General features: G+C 41.6%; 2 protein-coding genes across 3 annotated transcripts in view; both read left to right on the forward strand.

Moving 5' to 3' along the window:
• srcin1a (SRC kinase signaling inhibitor 1a) overlaps positions 1 to 13320 on the forward strand; it is a 107263-nt gene extending 93943 nt beyond the window's left edge. The window contains exons 15-22 of one of the 2 annotated variants that reach the window (XM_058653061.1): positions 88 to 397; positions 496 to 760; positions 1015 to 1154; positions 1257 to 1409; positions 1889 to 2017; positions 3200 to 4081; positions 5869 to 6012; positions 13235 to 13320. In XM_058653061.1, the coding sequence (XP_058509044.1) occupies positions 88 to 397; positions 496 to 760; positions 1015 to 1154; positions 1257 to 1409; positions 1889 to 2017; positions 3200 to 4081; positions 5869 to 6012; positions 13235 to 13240 (2029 nt within the window). In that variant the 3' untranslated portion in view covers positions 13241 to 13320. The remainder of the gene's footprint in view (positions 1 to 87; positions 398 to 495; positions 761 to 1014; positions 1155 to 1256; positions 1410 to 1888; positions 2018 to 3199; positions 4082 to 5868; positions 6013 to 13234) is intronic. The other variant, XM_058653062.1, reaches the window with a different exon arrangement.
• A 233-nt stretch (positions 13321 to 13553) lies between these two features.
• Positions 13554 to 19247, forward strand: LOC131475162 (uncharacterized). Its single transcript, XM_058653063.1, has one exon. It carries the CDS (start codon positions 13565 to 13567, stop codon positions 14117 to 14119), a length of 555 nt encoding a protein of 184 aa, XP_058509046.1. The 5' UTR covers positions 13554 to 13564; the 3' UTR covers positions 14120 to 19247.
• The last annotated feature ends 852 nt before the right edge of the window (positions 19248 to 20099 follow it).

Below are 20099 nucleotides of genomic sequence, written 5' to 3' on the forward strand. Positions count from 1 at the left end.
ATTCAAAACATCACAACCCCCTGAAAATGAGTCAGATTAGTGTTAAATTTCATGTTATTAACGAGTTCATCTTCCATGCCTTGCCAGACAAGCGAATGATGGGGTTTGGAAGAAGCAGGAGGACTTTTCCAGTCCTTCACTGAAGCACAACAACGACGACTTGCGAAAGTTGTCAGACTTTGACATTCCCACTAGCTCACCTATCACCATCAATGACCTCGGAGGAGGCAACAGTCTCTCTAACTGGAGCCCCCACTCCAGCATTAGCCGGGGTCACGGAAACCCATCTGGCCCTCACAAGGACAATTATCCACCTGTTCCCCACAAGGGCAAAGCCCTGGAAGAGCTGGAGCGCCGTGCTGCTGCAGACAAAGCTTTGTCCGTGGAGGTCCGACTGGTAGGAATGACTTTTTTTTCCCCACCACCACCTGCTATACGTAATCTGTAATCCGTGACATTACATGAAGTGTTTAGATCAAGTTCTCAAATCCACAGGCGGCCGAGCGGGACTGGGAGGAGAAGCGGGCCAGTCTGACCCAGTACAGCGCTCAGGACATCAACCGGCTGCTGGAGGAGACCCAGGCCGAGCTGATGAAGGCAATTCCGGACCTGGATTTTGCTGCCAAGCAGATTAAGCCCGCCTCCAACACAACAACTTCCTCTCAGAATCTGCAGAGTGGGACAGCGACCCCAGAGCACCGCGTCAGCAAGCCCCAGCACAAGCTCACCGGGAAAGACGGGGGATCCAGGCGTGGCTCTGGTACGTGCTTCAAGTCATACCATTTTTGGCAGACTGACACTTTTATAGAACAAGAGCTTTGTTTTCCAGATAATAAGAGTGTGTTTTTAATGGACTTTGATGGAAAAATACAGTCGTTCTACAGTCCTTCATGTCCTTCTATGTTGCATTTTGTACCAAATTAGGCAGCTTTTACTCATGATGTACGACTAATATCATCTTAAACATATTAAGCAAGATGTTTCTCAGTATGCTGGCACTCTTTCCTGTTCCAGATGAGCTTACAGTGCCTCGATATCGCACAGAAAAGCCCTCCAAGTCTCCTCCTCCACCTCCACCTCGACGTAGCTTCCCATCTTCCCCGAGCATAACCTCCCGTAGTGGAGAGCCTCTCATTCCTGGTAAAAGTATAAAGGTAAGATATGGTGAGGTGTTGTTTTGTAGAAATAAGGACTATTTTTGTTCAGTTTCTGAGCTTTTGGACTCATTTTCTTTTCTTTTATATTTGCGATCGTAGAAGTCTGAATCTGAGGAGGCTGAAATACAAAAGCCTCATGTAAAGCTGAGGAGGGCTGTGTCTGAAAACCCTCGTCCTGCATCGACACCTCCTACACTGGCCTCTGGGGACAAGGAGGAAGGAGAGGAGGATAAAATCGCTGCTGAATTGGAGGTAAACCTCACCAGGGCTGTGTGTGTGTGTGTGTGTGTGTGTGTGTGTGATAATGAAATCAGTCGTCTGGTGTTAAACGACTGCGGAAACTTAACAGTTTTTATTATAAATGTTACAATCACAATCTGCCACTGGCTCTCTCTCTCTCTCTCTACAAGCGTACACTCGCACACAGTGTGTGTGCTCAGATTATGCTTATTGTCCCTGCCACATGTTCGAGCAGCAGGTGCCGTATGTCCCCCCCTCCCCGTGGCGGTGGGTGAGCTCAGAGATCACATACTGCTCAGTCACACACATCATCACCCAGGGCTCACAGATCAGTCTGACAGATGGACCCTGATGGCTGCTTGGGGTGCATTTGAGATGGCCTGCCTGAAAGTTGAACTATGAGTCGGCGGCAACTGGTTTTGATTATTCAGTCGCGGTTGTGTTTTTGTGTTGTTTTTTTTTTTTTTTTAACCTCCCTTTTCCCTTCCCAGCTGTTTGAGCGAGCCCCAAACAGGTTCACCTTACCCTCATCCAATTCCCTGCCTGTTAGCCCTTTCAGTGGGGAAAGTGAATCCCCCTACAGACTGGACCTGAGGTCTTCTCAGACCCTAGGCACTCAGGTAATACTGATCCTGATTAAACCCCAATCTCTTTTCCTTTTAACCCCTCTACAACTGGAATCCTCCTTCTGAGCCACTGCTCAGCTTCTAGACGGATCCATTCACGACCCTTCTCCCATCTCTTAAATGAACACAACAAATGCTATCTCACACTTATTTAATGATGTGTAAGTCGGGGTTTGTAGAATCCTAACCCAAAACTTGCAGAATATGTCGTACAATGTACTCAGTAGTGGTTTTAATGCTTCTTTTTTATACTATTGCACATGCATGTGATAGACAGTATAATCAGTGTTGCCATATATTGTATTTAGAAATTAAAAATATCATTAAATAATACTCATCAGAAAAGTAGGAGCTCCAGTTAGTTGGTTAGTTCATTGTGGGTTTTGAACGGCAGTTGGAGAAGCTCTAAGTCATAATAGAAAAACTGTTTTGTGATTAAACTTTTTATTTGAAGAAAAAATAGGTTATATAGGATATAGGATTTTGTATACATGGCATCAAGTGTTCTCATCAAACCAGATAAGAAGAGAAAAATGATGAATAAATTAAATAGTGAATGATGATGAAAGAAAAGAAGAAAATAATTCACATCATTACAAAAGCACCGACACTCTGTCACAGTTCTGCTAGTACAAGAGTTAAAAAATGAGAAATAAACTAGAAAATAATAAAAATGAAATAGAATATATAGCAGAGGATAAATTAAAGTAGATAAATAAACAATAACAGCTGTAATATTAATACTTTTGTCTGCACCATATTCACCTTCACCTATCCATGACTTCTCCTGCAAACAGTGTCTTATAATAGGATGATACATTAGTAAGATGGTAGCAGTGTCAAGAACATCAACAACACAATAATAATGTTTTTGAAGTGTATGTAACTTTTCTCCCAGGAGAAAACAATTTAAAGATAGTACAACTTACATTTGCAAAGAATGCATTGCTTTTTCAGAATAATGTAAAATGTGCTCTTCAGCTGGTTGATACGTGTGTGATAGTTTTATACTTATAGGGATCTTTCTAGAAATATAGTACACATTACTAACTCTTTTTTTGGTTGTCTTATTATACAGTGTGCATCACTCTCACTTAGAGTTGTTGAAGTTTGCTGAAACTAAATCTACTTCGATGTGTTTGACTTTGAAAGCTCAAGTGCTCTCCTCATTTATAGGGAAGTGGCTTGTCTCCTGTCCCCCACATCGTGTTGACACAGTGTTCCCCGGTTTCGCACACTTCTGCAGAGGAGCCTGTCAGAGATTTAGGAAATGCCTCCACGCAGGAGACTCCATCTCAAGATACTACGGAGGCTCAATTCACAGAGGGAAGAGTTTCATGTGGAAGCTCTCCTCAGCGGGAGAAGCAGGACGTGGAGCTAAAGCAGGAGCTTGCTCTGCTGCTGACTGAGATGGAGATGAGGGTGGTGTCTTCTCTTGAGGCCCAGGACCTCATCAAGACTCTAGGAGAAGTTATAAAGACTCTGACCATCTTACCACAGACAAAAGAAGTCCCTGAGGCTCAGCTGGGAGACAGACCGCTCCTTGTGCTCTTCAGGGAGGAAAAAACTGTCAGGGAGGCTTATACGCTGTTGAATTCCCTTCTGGATTCTTCCAAGCCGGTACCCAAACCCAGAATAAAATCCTCCCTTGGCTCTGGGAGGCAGAAGTCTCTGGTGGAGGCTCTGAGGAGAGGAATAGAGACAGGGGATAGGACGCTGAGGCTCCAGCACAACACTGTTACAAAGAAGAAACCTCCTGCGGCAGAGCAGGGTTTAGAAAACACTCCTGAGTGCAGAGGCTCTGTGGACTGGCATGCCAGTCGGAGAACAGCAGACGTGCGCCGCAGCACCTACAAGAGGCTGGACAGCTTGGAGGAGACCATTCGAGAGCTGGAGAACACCTTGATAGAGATCAGCGGCCATCCGAGTGCGGAGCAGCTCTACGCTGACACAGCCGTCAGAATGGCGCCGGCACAGGTGACTGGAAGTCCGTACCCAAAGACCAAGAAGCCTCTGGTTCCACCCAAGCCGTCATCAGCGAGCGCAGCATCAGTCCAGGTTCATTTCTTACGCCCGCTGTGCAGACTCCTGCTCTGAAGCAGCATGTCCTCTTCTTTTCTTTCATCACTTCCTTACTCTGGGTGTTTGCTGGGAATTTTCAAGCGTCTGATGTTTGCTCCCCCAATTTGATCGGCATCAAAATTGTGTCTCTAATTGAAAAAGATGTAGAGGGGACAGACACCAGACTTCCTCCTGTCTCGCGTGCTCTGTGATCAGTGCCAGAGCTGTGGTCCTGCTGAGCTGATATATTGTTAATTGTTCCTTCAGTGATCTGTCCTCGTGCTGTACACTTTGTTTCTCTAAATGGAAATAAGCAAGTTCCATAGATGATACAAACATCTCTTATTTCCTCCTCTAATTTTCTGCCCTTCCCTTTCATCTTCTTGTGTTTTTCCCCTTAGAACTGTTGGACTCTGTACATCAACTCTTGTGCTTTATGGGGGTCCAGTGTGTAAGAATTAGTGATATCTAATGGTGAGGCTGCAGATTGTAACCTCAGGGGACTACGGTGGCTTTCGCTTAGCAGTAAGGATGGACTCTCTGGGAGGTTTGTCCTTTCAGGCTACTGTAGAAACACAGCAGTGCAAGATAGCAGCCTCTGTATAGCAAGGCCCTTGTCGGATGTACGTACATCTAAAGGGCGTCCTTTTGGGCTTGTCAAACCCAAAAGGACGTAGTTTAGTCAATTTCTTCCAATAAACCCTCCTAAATATTACACACTGGACCTTTAAATGCATTTTTTGTGCACTATGTCACATCATTATAGGATAAACCAAATGTTTAATAGAGATTTCTTTGTGTCTAGAAGATGAGAAACTGAATCCAGCATTAGGAGTTGACCGCTGTTGAACCGTCATGAGAACAGAAGCCAGAATCACTTCTAACACACCATTGTGTAATATCTAGCGACTCCGTTTTGAACTCCATTACCAGACATTGCCAGTAGCCTCCTTTCAACTCCACCCCACCTGTCAGCAACTCAGCTAAAAAGTAGTGATAATCAAAAAAACTGCGTCGCTGTTTCGGCTGCCACCGCGCCGAGACGTCTCTGACAGCTTGCGCAGCGTTCTCCGCGCCTCTTAATGTAAACCACCCACTCAGGGCAGGACTGCAGCGCTTGATAGTCACACTGTCACAGCGAGTTTCAGCCCTCTGATGTCCAGCCACAGCGCATTCCCATGGACACGGATTAGGATTACTGCTTCTTGACACATTATTTCATCACTCTCAACTTCTTCATTTCAGCATGGACCAGTGCTGTCCAACATTTATTTGTGCACTCACATACTTCACACTGGCAATGATGAATGTTTTCAGGACATTTAAAACAAAAAAAAAAGAGTTGAGTTTTATATTTGTGTCAATATTTCGAATGTCAGCCTAATTTGTGAGGAAAAAAGACTTGCCTTATGAGATCACTGCAGCTAATCTTTTATGAGTTTTTCCTTTCACTTAATGTCTCTGTGAGCAGAAAAGGCACAGCTGGGTGGAAATTTCCCCCCCGTGTGTTTGTTTTTGTGCAAATTGTTGCAAGACAGAGCGACTCAGCTGGAAAGATTTCAATGGCAGTCTGCGCAGTGTCGGATCAGATGCTGCGTTTCTCTTCTTCTTTGATAGATGTTGAAGCTCTGCAAATGTGCTTGTTGGAATCAGTCACGACACAGAGTTTATGTCTTTCTTAGGCGTAAACTCGAGAAACTAAAGGAGGAAACTTCCTGATACTGCGTGTCCACGGTCTGTTTAACACTTCCTCTCCTCTCTTCTCTATCTATTCTCTCCTTTAGGGAGGAAATAGTCCCGCCGTTACTAAGGTTCTCCACTCCTCAGCTACCTCCAAGCTGAAGCACCTGCAGCAGAACAGCACAGACAAGACTAAAGGTGGCAAGAGGGAGGAGTTCCTGAAGATGCAGGGCCAGCAGCAGCAGCAGGTATTGTCTTTATATTCAGCTTAATCTGGCAGCAAGTGTGCAGCTGGGATGGGATTGTCATTTTCAGTCAATACCATGTTTGAAAACAGCAACAGTCACTACAGCATGGTACAAAAACTGCTTTAAACACAGTAAATCATGATTAAAAAAGTAAAATAGTAAACTATTGAAATGGTAAATTGATCAAATCTAGACAGATCCATCCAGATAAAAAAGTGGTGGGTCTTTAAAAGCAATTTCAAAAGTTTGATAGTTAGTTAATAGATTTCATTTGAAGTGGAACATTGATCAGAACTTTTCAGAGGAGTTTTAGACGCCTTAATTGAGGTGTGAAAATGGAGGAGGATGGTGCCAGTCCATTAAAAGCTTTAAAATCAGTCTTAAAACAAACAGGAAGTCAGTAGACGGAGCGTATCACAGGTTTCAGGTTTCAGGTTACGCTCAGTATTGGCTGCTGCCTTTTGTGGCACCGTTCCAGTCCAGGCCACAGACATATTCTTTTTTCAGGTCTTTAAAATAGACTTAATAATAGGGGTATAAAAATGATAAAAAAAATGGAGAGCATTATTGAAAGGCATTGGCTATTACTGTGTGCTCAGCCTGCAGTTGAGGCAAAGGGAGGTAATGAGCCGTGTCTGTTATAAAGGAAGACAATAAGAGAGTTCCTTAGTTTTGGAACAGTATTAAAAACATTTCTCACACATTTTAAAGACCTTGTTCGTCACATTGGGACAAATTGTTATATTAAAAGTTAGATCTTTTTTTAAAGCAAGATGAATGTGTGCATTTTAACCTCTGTGAAGCTGGGAAGAGAACTTGGCTTGTATCTGAGCAAATTACCCAATCCCCATCGGTCATTGTAAACCGGACACTGTATCTTGACCCCAGCCACATCTAAGTGTACTGCTTGTTCCAAACCAAGGGAAGGGTTGAGTCAGGAAGAGCATCCGACGTAAAATCTCTGTCAAAGTTAAAGGTGCGGATCGTCCACTGTGGCGCCCCCTAGAGATTTATACACCACACTTTACTCCTCAATGTATAATGGTCACAGTTTGTGAAACACTCCGAGATTAGCTTATTATTTCTTAATTTAATTTCAAACTGGTTTATTTGAACAATTATAAATTCTCTGATGTTGAAGACACATAATTATAATAATAATAATAAGCTTAATTTACATTATAATGTTACAGGAAGTAAAAGTAGTAAAACAACACAAAACTGGGTAAAACCAAACAATCAGTTGACGGAAAGAGTAAAAATGAATTTAGGACAAGTCATTGTCATGTGATTGATGTTCTATTGGCTCTGTGTCCCTGTGATGGGTAAAAAATGACTAACACTAAAAATCAAAGTTACATTATTATTATTATCATTAACATATATTAATTTCCTTTTATTAGTTCCTAAAAATGTAAACATATGAAGTCAGCCTGGTCACTGTGAGTTCAGGAAGTCTGAAAACGTTTAAAATCCTGCCTTTACACACGAGTTTATATACATTACATTTGCCTCAAAGCTCACTCTGCACACTCTAATCTTTTTTTTTTGCGAGCGTTTTAATCGCCGGGCATTTTATTGCATGAACGTTTGAAAAGACTGGACATAAGGATGTTAGATTGCACTCTGGAGGCCAGGAAATTGAACCGTTGAAGCATGTCGGTCCGGTTAAGCCAAAGGACGATTCTTGCACCTTGCCTGTGCTCAAGAAAAACCTTAATGTGAATGTAATTTGAAAAATAACAGGAGCAGTGAAGTGCGCCTAAAGCCTCGCGCAGCACCGGCCATTCACACAAATTCATTCTTGAAGATAGCAGAGAAGTAAGTGCGTCAGGTGCAGGGAGAGATTTGAGCGATGGAGGGGAATAATGAAGCGCTGGTCACCTCAGACTGAGAGAAGATTGGAAGGAACCTCCGCAGTGATATGTCATAATTACCCCTCGAGTCAGTGGCAATCATGGATCTTTCAATGTAAAGAGGGCAGTTATCTTTCACCACGGTTACGTCTTTTCATGGCACCTCTTTTTTGTGTCTGCCTTTCCTTCTTCCACTTGCATTCTACAAAAGCTGCCCCTTTTCTTCCCCTTTTCACTTCTCCCCCTCCTATTATTGTCTTTTATTCCAAAGCAGAGTGGATTTCCACACTTGTCTGACGGAAGTAACACTAATCCTATTATTTCAGTACGACACTTGCATGCAGTGCTCGGTCTCTCTGTCCTCAGACTGTGCGAAAGCGTTACCCTCGAAGTGACAGTGGACATTCAGCGCTAATTGACAGCGTGGGAAGTCGGCGCCAAGCTGTTTAGGGTGGCAGCAAAACTGCAACTGCATGACAAATAACAACAGTGACCCAAACCTAGAGAGGAAAACACTGAGCTGTCTTCACAATTAGTCAAAAAAAAAAATGTCATCTGTGGCATTTTTGAAATATGAGGTGCAGCGAGTCGCAGCGAGAGATCAGGCTGTCGATTATTGCACGAGTCGGGAGAAGTTGAAGACGAGGTTTATCAAAAACAAGCACAGGAAGTACATCCATAAGGTACATTCATAATCTATCGGTAAATCAGAGCATCATAAAGCTTAGTATTAGCAGTCGTGTATAAAAGTGCAAATATCTTATCAGAAAATTACTTTGGTAGAAGTTGATGTCGCTAAGTCACTAAGTAAAGTTATTACAAAAACGAGGAGTTAGGATTGAGTGGTGGATCAGTGGTAGGGTGAGTTGTCTTTCAATTGGAAGGCTGTGGGTTCAATTCTTGGCTCTGCTGGTCTATAATATGTGTCCTTGAGCAAGACACTTGACCCCATGTTGCAGCATGTGTGAATAGGTAAATGGCAAAACTGTAGTGTAAAGCAGTTTATTCGGTAGTAACGAGTAACAGAGATAGTTAGGGGAAATGTACATAATTTATTAGCAAATGTAGTGAAAATGTGAATTTTTGAAGACTGAGTGTTAGGAATATGAAATAAAGTGTCGCGAAAAAACTAAAAACCTGAGCAAACTTAACATTATTAAAAATGTTTTTATTATTATTCAGCCTTATTCATCCCATTATGTTTAAAGTAAAGTAAATAAATCATGCAATTATTCTTTACTATATACAAGTCACATCCATGATTAGTCATAAAATGAGTCATAAAATGAATACATTATTGTGCCAAGCTCTTGGTACAGCAAGTGATTGTCCTGTTATTCCTTGTCCACCAGTTGAATTCTTACTTTTCACTTTGAAGGAATTCAAATTCAAATAAAGTTGTCACATACATAGTCATATATAGCACAATGTGTCGTGAAATGCTTTCAGTCACCACATGTAAAGTAAGCACTTAATTAATAAAAGAGTACTATAAGATAAAAAGTGAGATGGTTTTATAATTTACATTTATTTCATTCCTAAAAGCCACCCTTTCTTTCAAGTCTGTTTTACTTCATAATGGTGTGTTTTTTTGTTGATTTTCTTTGCCCCGTAAAACCTTTATGACTCTATGGCATTTCATGCCTTGCAGCTGATCACGTCCCTCTGTTTCTGAAGCAGATTTAGCCAGTTAACCTTGTGTTAGCGACAGCAAAAACAGTGTCAAAGTAATGGATTGAGTCAGCTGCCCAGCAGTAATTAAACACAGGCAAAGAAAACAATATCAGCTTTTATTTATTAAGCTTAGGATTTCCTTTGCTGCTTAAAAAAGGTTGTGAGATATTGGTTTGTTTATTATATTTTACTTATGCAGTATTATTTCATAGTGTCTCTTTTACTTCTCTATTTTCAAGAAATAAAAGTGTCAACTTGGCGGGAACAACTGCACAGATTTTCTGGCAGCGGTCGACGAAGTGTAGTCACGATGCTGAGAATCCGGTGTTGTTGCTTTTTTTTCGACAAGCTGTTGCATCTGAAGTAGCTTTGAATTAGTCTTCAAACTTCAAAGTAAGAGAGAGAGAGAGAGAGAGAGAGAGAGAGAGAGAGAGAGAGAGAGAGAGCACAGATCCTGACAATTTAAGTTACAGATGGACGAGGCAAATAATCTTTCCAACTAATCGTTTTAAATCAGGATACTGAAGCAGATGAACACGGAACACAGACGTGTTGGAAAATCCTGCAGATTTTTCTGCTGTAAACTTCATCAAATGTTCAAGGAAGCCAGCTGATTTGCATACAGATTTTAAGAGATAATTAGAAATGTTTGCCAAAACAAAACAACAAATCTAGTGTGTAAAGTGTAAAATTTTGGTCATTTTCATCTGGGAAAAATACATACTTTCAATAACCAGTCACATTTCGTCAGGGCCTGCCAAAAAGTGTCTGCACCCTATAAGTCTAGATTGTTAGGGCTTACATTCTCTGTCTTTTTTAGCATTAGCAGTAGAGGAAACCAGGTGCATGTACAGTGAATTTGGTCAATATCTCTCCTTGCAATAAAGAGTTATAGGGTGCAGTCACTTTTCGGCAGGGCCTGCTGAAAAGTGACTGCACCCTATAACTCTGGATTGGTAGGGGTTACAATCTCTATCTTTTCAGAATGAGCAGTAGAGGAAACCAGGTGCATGTACAGTGAATTTGGTCAATATTGCTCCTTGCAATAAAGAGTTATGGGGTGCAGTCACTTTTCGGCAGGGCCTGCTGAAAAGTGACTGCACCCTATAACTCTGGATTGGTAGGGGTTACGATCTCTGCCTTTTCAGAATGAGCAGTAGAGGAAACCAGGTGCATGTACAGTGAATTTGGTCAATATCGCTCCTTGCAATAAAGAGTTATAGGGTGCAGTAGTGTTGTAGTCAAGACTACCTAAACCGAGACCAAGTCGAGACCGAGACCAAGACAAGACCAAGACTTTGAGGGGTCGAGACCGAGACAAGACCAAGAATTTGAGGGGTCGTGACCAAGACAAGACCAAGACCGAGGCAGTAAAAGTTGGACGTGGTCCCAGCCGTCTCTGTTCGCGTCACTTTGCAGAGTTTACACGTTGCGCTGAGTTTTCTTTTGGAGGTATTTATGCACAAAAAGTCTTTATGGTTCAGGTAACCACATTTTATTATAGATGAGTCGGCTGACATCTTCTCACGGCCTCTTCTCCTGTCACAGGGGTGACAGCCGTTAACAGTGACAAAAAGTTATTGGTTGTACCCGAAGCAATACGATTTACGCAAAATCACAGTAATGATGCACATGCAATTTATTGATATCCCCACAGTTGTGGTCTTGACCGGTCTTGAAATAAAATCCTGAGTACGCTTTGTCCAAGACCGAGACAAGACCGAGTAAAAATGCAGTCAATTCCGACACGAGACCGGGACCTTCAAAAAGTGGTCTCAAGACCGGTTTCGAGACCAAGACCGATCTCGAGAACTACAACACTACTGGAGACATGAAGTAGCGACGTCCCACGATTGAAACTGGCAGGGACTGTTCGAGAATTTTGTGAATTCAAATATGGATATTTGCCCTTACACTGCACGAGGAAGAACAACAATATATCACCAAATCGATATTTTGACCCACTCATAGTCCAGCGCGTACCCCGCCTTTTGCCCTGTCCGCTGGGATAGGCTCCAGCCCTCCCATGACCCTCATGCGGAGGATAAAGCATTGAATGAATGCATGAATCGTTGAATTTGTGATCATTTAAATGTAATGTCAAACACACAAAACACTTAATTCCATTAAGTTCCTACCACAAAAGACTAACACAAATAAAACAAAATGCTAAGCTTAAGTATTCGTACCAATATTGTTATTTCAAACATCGTTATCTGCCCAGAATTTCAAAGTCGGCACGTCATTGCAGATCATTGTTCAAGTCAATAAAGGTTGGAAACATTGGATTCTTCACTTCCTCATGAGCACAGTCCTTAAAATATTTCTAGAGAGAAACAGACTTTATCAGTGGAGCATTAACTGTTCACTGTCAGTGTTGGCGCTGATGTTATCTGTGCGTATAAAAGTTAACAGAGTCATTTTGATGGCGTTCTGCGCCGCTGTGCTCGGACTCTCTGCTCAACAGAGCTTCACTTAGAGGCATTAGAGCGTCCCGGGCATGAGGATCCTTCATATCAATGTGCTGGATAAGAACCGACAGCTCTAAACCACAATTTCTCCACATTTGCTTTGGCTCAGATCAAGGGAAAGCATGACAATGTGAATCGCTTTTGTCACGCCACTAAAAACCCTATTTTTTTTATTTTCCCATTTGGCCTCTTATTACTTCTGGCTGCGAGACCGGGCTAATTAAAGGTGCTGGGGATGAGGTGAAGGTTGTGAGGGAGCGTTTTTTGGCAGGAGTGTGAGAAATGAAAGGCGCCTGCTCTGCCATGCTCACAAAGCAGAGTAAATGTGTGGGCCAGAAGCTCTGCTCTCTGGGGATGACTGGCAGCAATAGAGCAGGTGAAAACCTCCCCAGTCCAGGCACGCACACCTGCTCTCCTCCCATACAGAACTAATCCTCTGTTATCTCCATAAATAAAAAAAATAAAAAATGAAACTTTATAAAGAAAAACTTTTTTTTTATCTATTTCCTGGACTGAACTTGGCTACACTTTGTTAAAGAGAGACAAATACTGTACATGTTGTGACTGTGTTGAGTTTCATGTGTTGGAACAGTGCCACCTGCTGGCTATTTCCAGATTACATGAAGGGGACCAAAGAGGAGACAGTGAACAAGGTGTTTTTTCAAAGTCAAGGATTGGTGCTACAGAGACGAGGAAAACATAAATATGGGACATGACATCATTTGTGCCTGGTAAAACATATACGTGCAAAGGATTGTGGGTACTTTTGCTGCACTTTGTAGAATTTGAAGCAAAGTGGACCAGTTCTTCTTCAGGGTCCGATGAAGTAACATCCTTAAAATGTCGCAGTTCAAGCAGAGATCCTTCCCTGACTTTGAGAAACACCAGCTTGTCTGTCTATCGGGTAACAATCATTTTTTTTAAAAAGTGCCAAAATAAAGATGGTCAACACTCTCATTTGCAGTTGACCACCTTCACTGTTGCACCCTATGATTGAAAGTTGTGTCGGGTCATCATGCATATAAAGATGCGAGCTGCTTGGCATCACACATGATGGCAACCTGAATAACAATCTCCTGTGTTTGTCTCTTGTTGTGTCTTCACCCTGACCCGCCCTCTGTCCCTCCACCACATGTCTCCTCCTCCTGCGGAAACAACCTCATCCACACCCTTCACCCTGCGTGACCCTTCATCTCCCGACCTGCAACCGTGACCCTGCAGCAGTGAGCGACCTCTGCGTGTCCAGCCTTTTCAGCTCCCGTCTTTCTTTCTTTCCTTCTTTTTTTTTTTTTCATGTCTCCTTGACGACAGAGCGGCACATAACCTATGTGCCCCTTTTTTCTTTATCAACTGCCTTCACATCTGATTGTTTTCTCTACACTGAATCCTGTTCTGTGTGTGTGTGTGTGAGTGAGTGTGTATGTGTGTGTGTGCAAGCATGCTTGCATGGGCATGTTTGACCATAACAGTAAGGGAAGGTGCTGCAGGTGACAGTGCTCAGCAACGACCATTTTTAAGACTTTAATTTTCCACAAATTCCCCCTTTGGCCCATGAAAAATCCTCTCTTTCCACCCCTGCCTTCCCCACTTCTCCTGTCTCCTGTGTCCCTGCTCTACCTGAAGGCCTTGGGGATCAACAGGAGCAGCAGCAGCAGTATTGAGCCACACCTCTCTGGCATCAAAACGGGCGTTTTCCCCAACCGAGTGCCCTCTTCATCTGCAGTGTTCGCCCCTGGATTGAGGAAGTACCCCCAGGAGGGGGCGCTACCATCGCTGACGGCCTCTTCCAGTCAAGCAAAGGCGCTGCTGGCGAGTCTGTGTGCCTCCGGCCTGACTGCAGAGGCCCTGCTCCTCTCCTCCACCCTCCGTCAGCACCGGCTCCTGCGTGAGCGGCGAGCCTCATCCCTCCCTCCGTCTGGCAGCCGGTCCTCCTCCCCTACTCCTGCTGCTACCCCCTCCTCCTCCTCTTCATCATCTTCCTCACCCACCACCCCTACTGCGTCCTTGTCTCCCTCGTCGAGTCCTCTCACCTTCTCCTCTGAGAATCACAAGCTCAGCAGCCGAAGCTTTGACAGCCGGCACGTTACCCCTGGCAACTCCCTGTGATGAAGAAGAGGAAGAGCACGAGGAGGAGGACACACCTTTTTTTTTTTTTAAAGATGCCTCTTGGCCTTTTCTTTTCTGTTTTTCAGGCCTCATGAGTCACCGTGTATTCACGAAAAAGAACTACCATACTGTAAATGGAGTTGCAATCTTCTTCTTCTCGGACATGTTTCGGACTCTGATCTGGTTCCACAGTTTCTCTAAAGTTCTCATACACAGTCATACTGCCAGTTCCAAAGCTAGAGAGCGCACAAACGGGGGCTCCCTCCCACCAGCTGGAGGATTTCTGGAGGAATTCACTGACAGCACCGATCTCATATAATACCCTCACTCAAGTGGGTGGTTAGCAGAGTAGATATATACAATATAATTATCTTGACTGTGACTTTTATCATAGAAAATAGGATGCAATAATCACAAAGTGAGTCCTGTAGTCGTGTGTGTTCTGGATAATAATTTACTCTCGCTCACCTGCGTCACAGCAGAGCGTGAGCCTGCTCAGAGAGACTAAAAAAGAAAAAAAAAAAAAATCAACAACAAGTAGATCAAGTTGATGGTTGTGGTTTCAAGCTGTTTCGTGTTCAAGGGACATTTGTGGCTTTCCTCACATCACGTGTTTTACATGTTTTACATTCTGAACTGGTGCTAGATTTTCCCCTCTGTTTGTAAACAGAGTTTACACAATTGTCCCGGATCTCTGAGAAAACACCAACTCTTTAAATATCTATATACATATTTTCCTTTAAAAAAAGAAATGAAAAAAAGAAGATGGATTAACTATGAGAAATTATACAAATTTAAATTATTAAATCACTATTATTCATACAAAGCACACTGCAGCGGGCACAGTTAGGCGCACAGTGAGACAAACAGAAGGGAAAAGTGCAAATCATGTATACAAAAATAGAAAATGTTATAAAAAATATTGTATGTATGTGTGTGTGTGCGTGTGTGTACGATCTAGTAAATGATGACAATCAGGATGTTCCTTCAGTAGCATCTCACAGGTCGCTGTGGCATCTTAGCACCTGACATCACAAATCATCCCAAAGACTCGAACACATCCAGCTACAACTGACACACACATTCTGTCACACCTGTGAACACAAATTGTTGTGTTTTTTTTTGCAGAAGCACAAACTTTGTTCTGCTTTATCCTGTTTGTTTGTTTGTTTGTTTGATTTTTATACCATATCTACCAGAATGAGATTTCACCCTTTAAAGAGTGTTTTCTGTATTCATTAGCAGGCCTTATTGTCTAATGTGATACTTTATCTTTCACTCAAGTGTTTTAATTGCGCGAAAAATTAAACAGCACTTATTTAGATGTCAAAAGAAAAAAAGAAAAGAAAATAATCAAGCACAGTTTTCGAGCACAAAATGTTTCCCTAAATCGAAAAAAAGAAGGAAATAATTATAGCACATTAATTAATTGATTTATTTCTTGCCTGTATGCTCAAACGTGAAACATTTATTATGAGTGTGAGGCCTTCAATGCACCGCAGTGACATAACTTTATGTAAAGCACATGTTCATGATTCCCTAAGTGAAAAAAAAATCCAAGGAACAGTAGCGTAGCTTCAACAAGGTAATTTTTTTTTTTTTTTATGATTCTTTGGGCCATTGAGATTAAAACGTGTGCCCATGTCAAAGAGGAGGCGGCTCGAGGAGAGAGTGGATTAATTGTGTTTGAAGGCTACTTTAATTAGGGTGGCTCTGAGTTGCTTCTCCTCCACTGATAGAGGGCTTTTGATATAAAAAGGACCCGAAGATGATGAGAGGAAGGGTTTGAAAACATGGCTGTTTTATTTCCCTGCCCCTTGTTTCACTTTGCTTCATCTTTAGTGAGGAATTAAAACAGGTTTGGCAAGGTTTTACCGGGACAATGCTTAATGGGCTCCAGTTATGAACAGTGCTATATGTAATTATCAATTTTTTTTTTTTTTTTTACCCCTTTCACACCTGGTATTAGCATCCTGACTGACAATCCGTCCTCAGGACACATTCGAGACCGTGTCCTCAGCTGATATCGACTGATTCACGGTTAATTTATTTGTAGCCACTGCCATTTGTAACTTTTTTTCTAATGGTAAAAATCTTATTTCATGAGTAGAGCTTTCATGCACTTTTTTCTCACTCTCTCTCTCTCCCTGTCACTCAAACACAGACATACACACAACAAATCTCTCTTATCTCTCTATAAGCTAGTGCGCAGTGAATCAGTTTCCTGTTGACCTTTATGTCACAGAAAAACAAACAGCGAGCTGCACGATGGACGGTGAGATGGATCGTGCTGTGGTTCTGTATGTTTATACGTCGCCTGTTTCTACTTCTGGGTCAAAGACCAGTGGAGGAAATGTTGGTGCATGCGCAGAACGCCAAGTCTGACTCCAGTTTGACTAAGCATATACATGCAGGAGTAATCGCACTGTTAACTGCATTATCCAGGTATGTTAGTCCGACTAAGACTAGCTCGATTTTAGTCAGACTAATGTGTTTGTGTGGCATTAAGAAAACCAAAATATTGCTTCAGTCCGACTAAAATTGGACTTTTAACATGTTTGAAGCCAGATCTGATCATTTTTGATGTATTAGATCAGATCAGTGTGGATGGATGTTAATATCAGGTCTGATTAAGGCTATTCGGGTTTACTAAGACATTGCTTATGCCCTTTGAGAAACTCCTGCCTGGTTTTTTTTGTCTGTTTGTTTAGTTGTGACCTGTATCAGTGTGTTTTTTTTGTTTTCCAGTGCCTCTAAATATTTGTTTTCGTAAGTCCTGAGTTGATCTCGTCATTCACAGTATTGGATCAACAGCAATGACAAAACCACACTTTTTATCCAAAGAAGAAAAAAGAAGGGTTTTACACCATGTTATTTTTTGCAGCACTTGAAATGCAGAGTGTGTGTGTGTGTGGCTGCACCGGCGACATTTGACTATAAACGCTCCCTCGGCTCCGAGAACGTGCAAAAACTGCAAGTCCAAAGCACATCGAATTAAGCCTCGCCCCAGGTGCTCTGTACTGTAGCTCTGCCAGGCAGGTTCAAGCCCCGAGTTTCATACTGAGTGAAGTCAAATGAAAGGAATTCACTTACTCATGCTGTTCCACACTCAAATCCATAACTCTCAGAATTTGCTGCATTGGCGTCTGGTGAGCGCTGGCGAGGAAGTATTCATGCTTGGTCGCGTCCCCGCCCCCCCCACACCCCCCACACACCCTCCAGCCCCCCAACCCAAGTGACACCTGAGACGAAACCCTGCGAGAATTGCGTGACGGTGCTCCCTGGAAACTTTTTCCTTTCCGTTTTCTTTTCTTTTCAAGAGAAGTGTTAGTGAGCTGTGATTTTTTCAGACATGGCAGAAAAACTCATGCAAACTTGAAACGAAACATAGAACACGATATACATATATAAATATATCCAAGTGAGATGTTTGTGTGTATGACATTATAATTGTGAAGAAAAAGTGTGACAAATATACATATATATATATAAATATAAATATAGGCCTAGAATAAAATGATATACTGTAAAATGTCATCATCTCTTCAGTTTTATATATTAGTGACCATTTTTGTACAGATGTTTTCTTTTTTAAGAGTCATTGAGAGAGATAATAACATTTCACACGGAGATTATTTATTCATATGCAGAACATTTTTATATTTGTTTAAGAATATCTGTATAGATACCTGTTAGAGCCTCTGTAATATACTCTGAAGTTCTAGGACTTTCTTTATTTTATGTATGTTTGTGTAATTTAGTTTTTCGGAAATATCCTTGTCCCAAAAAAATAAAATGGTCGTTTCTGATGCGAAAGGTAAACTTGAAGGTGTTAGACTCTGGACTAGTGCCTGTGCTTTAGAGGCTTATTTTGCTACAATTTCTTGTGTTTTTTTAATGAATTATTTTATTTCTTCACCCCCATCTTGTGTTTGTACTTAAAAATGGTATTACTAATAGAGGAGATGGTGAAAAAAAAAAACCCTCGGTGTTGCTACTACTGTGAAAGAACCATTATTATGCCTGAAGGCTTCATGTGGAGCCTTGCTGCTTTGACACAAGATAAAAAGGCTTTAATTTTCCTCCGTGTCATGTTTCCATGCCGACAGGAACAGTAGCAAAGTGAGCGCATTCAGAAACAACACGCTCTGAATCATTTCAACAGGTGGGAGTACTTTATTTTCGTGCTTATGCTGCTCCACTTCGTTGTCCCAAGTGACTTTAGAGTAGCAGTGAAGCTAAAACCACCGTGACGGATCAATAAGGGAATCTGTGTGTTGATTTGTGTGCCGTTTTACTATCTTCCTTTTGCCATTGTATCTTTTTTATATGTATATATATATAATGAACCTACTTTCTCTCTGTCGTATGAATATGATGAGATTTTTACATGAATGTGTGGATGTTCAAAAATCCTGGCATCAAAAATAGCGGGAAAAACAAAGGTGACTTTGTAAATAGGCCGCCGAGTCATTCCTATAGCGAGTTTAGCAAAAATTGTTATGTCAAACAAAAAGATGTTTTATGAATCACCTGTAATGGCGACGATGGGTACAAAGTTGTATAGAAAAACAATGCATGTATAGTTTCAAGCAATCGCACGGTGCAGTTGAAAAAAAAAACAAGAAAAGAAACCCTTTGTTGTCTACGTGTTTTCTCAAAAAAAATGAGAACGAGACAGAAGAAGGGAAGCTGTTCTATGGAAGGAAGATGTGTTTTATTTCTGGTTATCTGTGACACAGGCATGTTTCAGTCTTACTGTGATGTTTTGTGATGATGGTGATGATGATGATGATGATAGTGACCGAGAGTGCTGAATGTCTCGAGGGTTTGGAAGCTTGAACGCACCCCAACCAGAGAAGTCACCTTTCCACAGAGTGATTCTCCCATTTGTAGAGTAGTGTGACATAAGAACTAAAAACACAGAAAACAGATCTATTATATGATGATATATAAATTTAAAAAGCCTACTGATACTGAAGATACTAATTTATTAGTGTGGGTGCCATGATATTCTGTGAGAAATGTGTGTGTTTTTCCTGTGAGAAGACAGCGGGCAGTCGAACCTGCCTTCTTTTGTACATAACTTGCTGTGATTGTGTGTCTAATAAAGTGCAGCTCTCTTGTACATTTGTGGTGCCCGCCTCACTCTCATTGACACTTAAAGATCCAGTGTGTAACATTAAAGACAATAACATAGCATGAATTGAATATTTTCTTTTGTTTGTCAAGTTTATTTCATTCATTAAAAAAAACTACACACAAATCTTTAAAGTAAAATAATAAAAAAATGAACTATCATTTTGTAGGTTCATATAAGTATAAAATCACTTTACAAATGTTTCAGTTTTTTAGCCTTCCAAAATATGACAAAAAAGTCATAGTTTAGTATGACGTCCAAAATGTCATATTTTAGTATGTTGTCCAAAATGTGACAAAAAAGTTGTCCAAAATTGCACCAAAATTTCAAAGTTTAGTATGTCGTCCAAAATCACTCAAAAAAGTCATAGTATATAGTATGTTGTCAAAAAAGTCATAGTATATAGTATGTTGTCAAAAAAGTCATAGTATATAGTATGTTGTCAAAAAAGTCATAGTATATAGTATGTTGTCAAAAAAGTCATAGTATAGTATGTAATCCAAAATGAGCCAAAAAAGTAAAAGTGACAGTCTCAGTCTTTGACTGATTTTGGACGACATACTATCATAAGGGGGCCACACGGTGGTGTAGTGGTTAGCACATTTAATTTACCTCTAAATTGACCATAGGAGTGAGTGTGAGAGTGAATGGTTGTTTGTCTCTATCTATGTGTGGCCCTGCGATGGACTGGCGAACTGTCCAGGGTGTACCCCGCCTATCGCCCGATGTAGCTGATATTGGCACAGCACCCCCCGCGACCCTCTGGTGGAGGAAAAAGCGGTAGATGATGACTGATGACTGACTGACTATCATAAGGCTTTTTTGTCACATTGTGGACGA

This window comes from Solea solea, chromosome 16 (assembly GCF_958295425.1).
Source record: "Solea solea chromosome 16, fSolSol10.1, whole genome shotgun sequence".
Lineage (NCBI taxonomy): Eukaryota > Metazoa > Chordata > Actinopteri > Pleuronectiformes > Soleidae > Solea > Solea solea.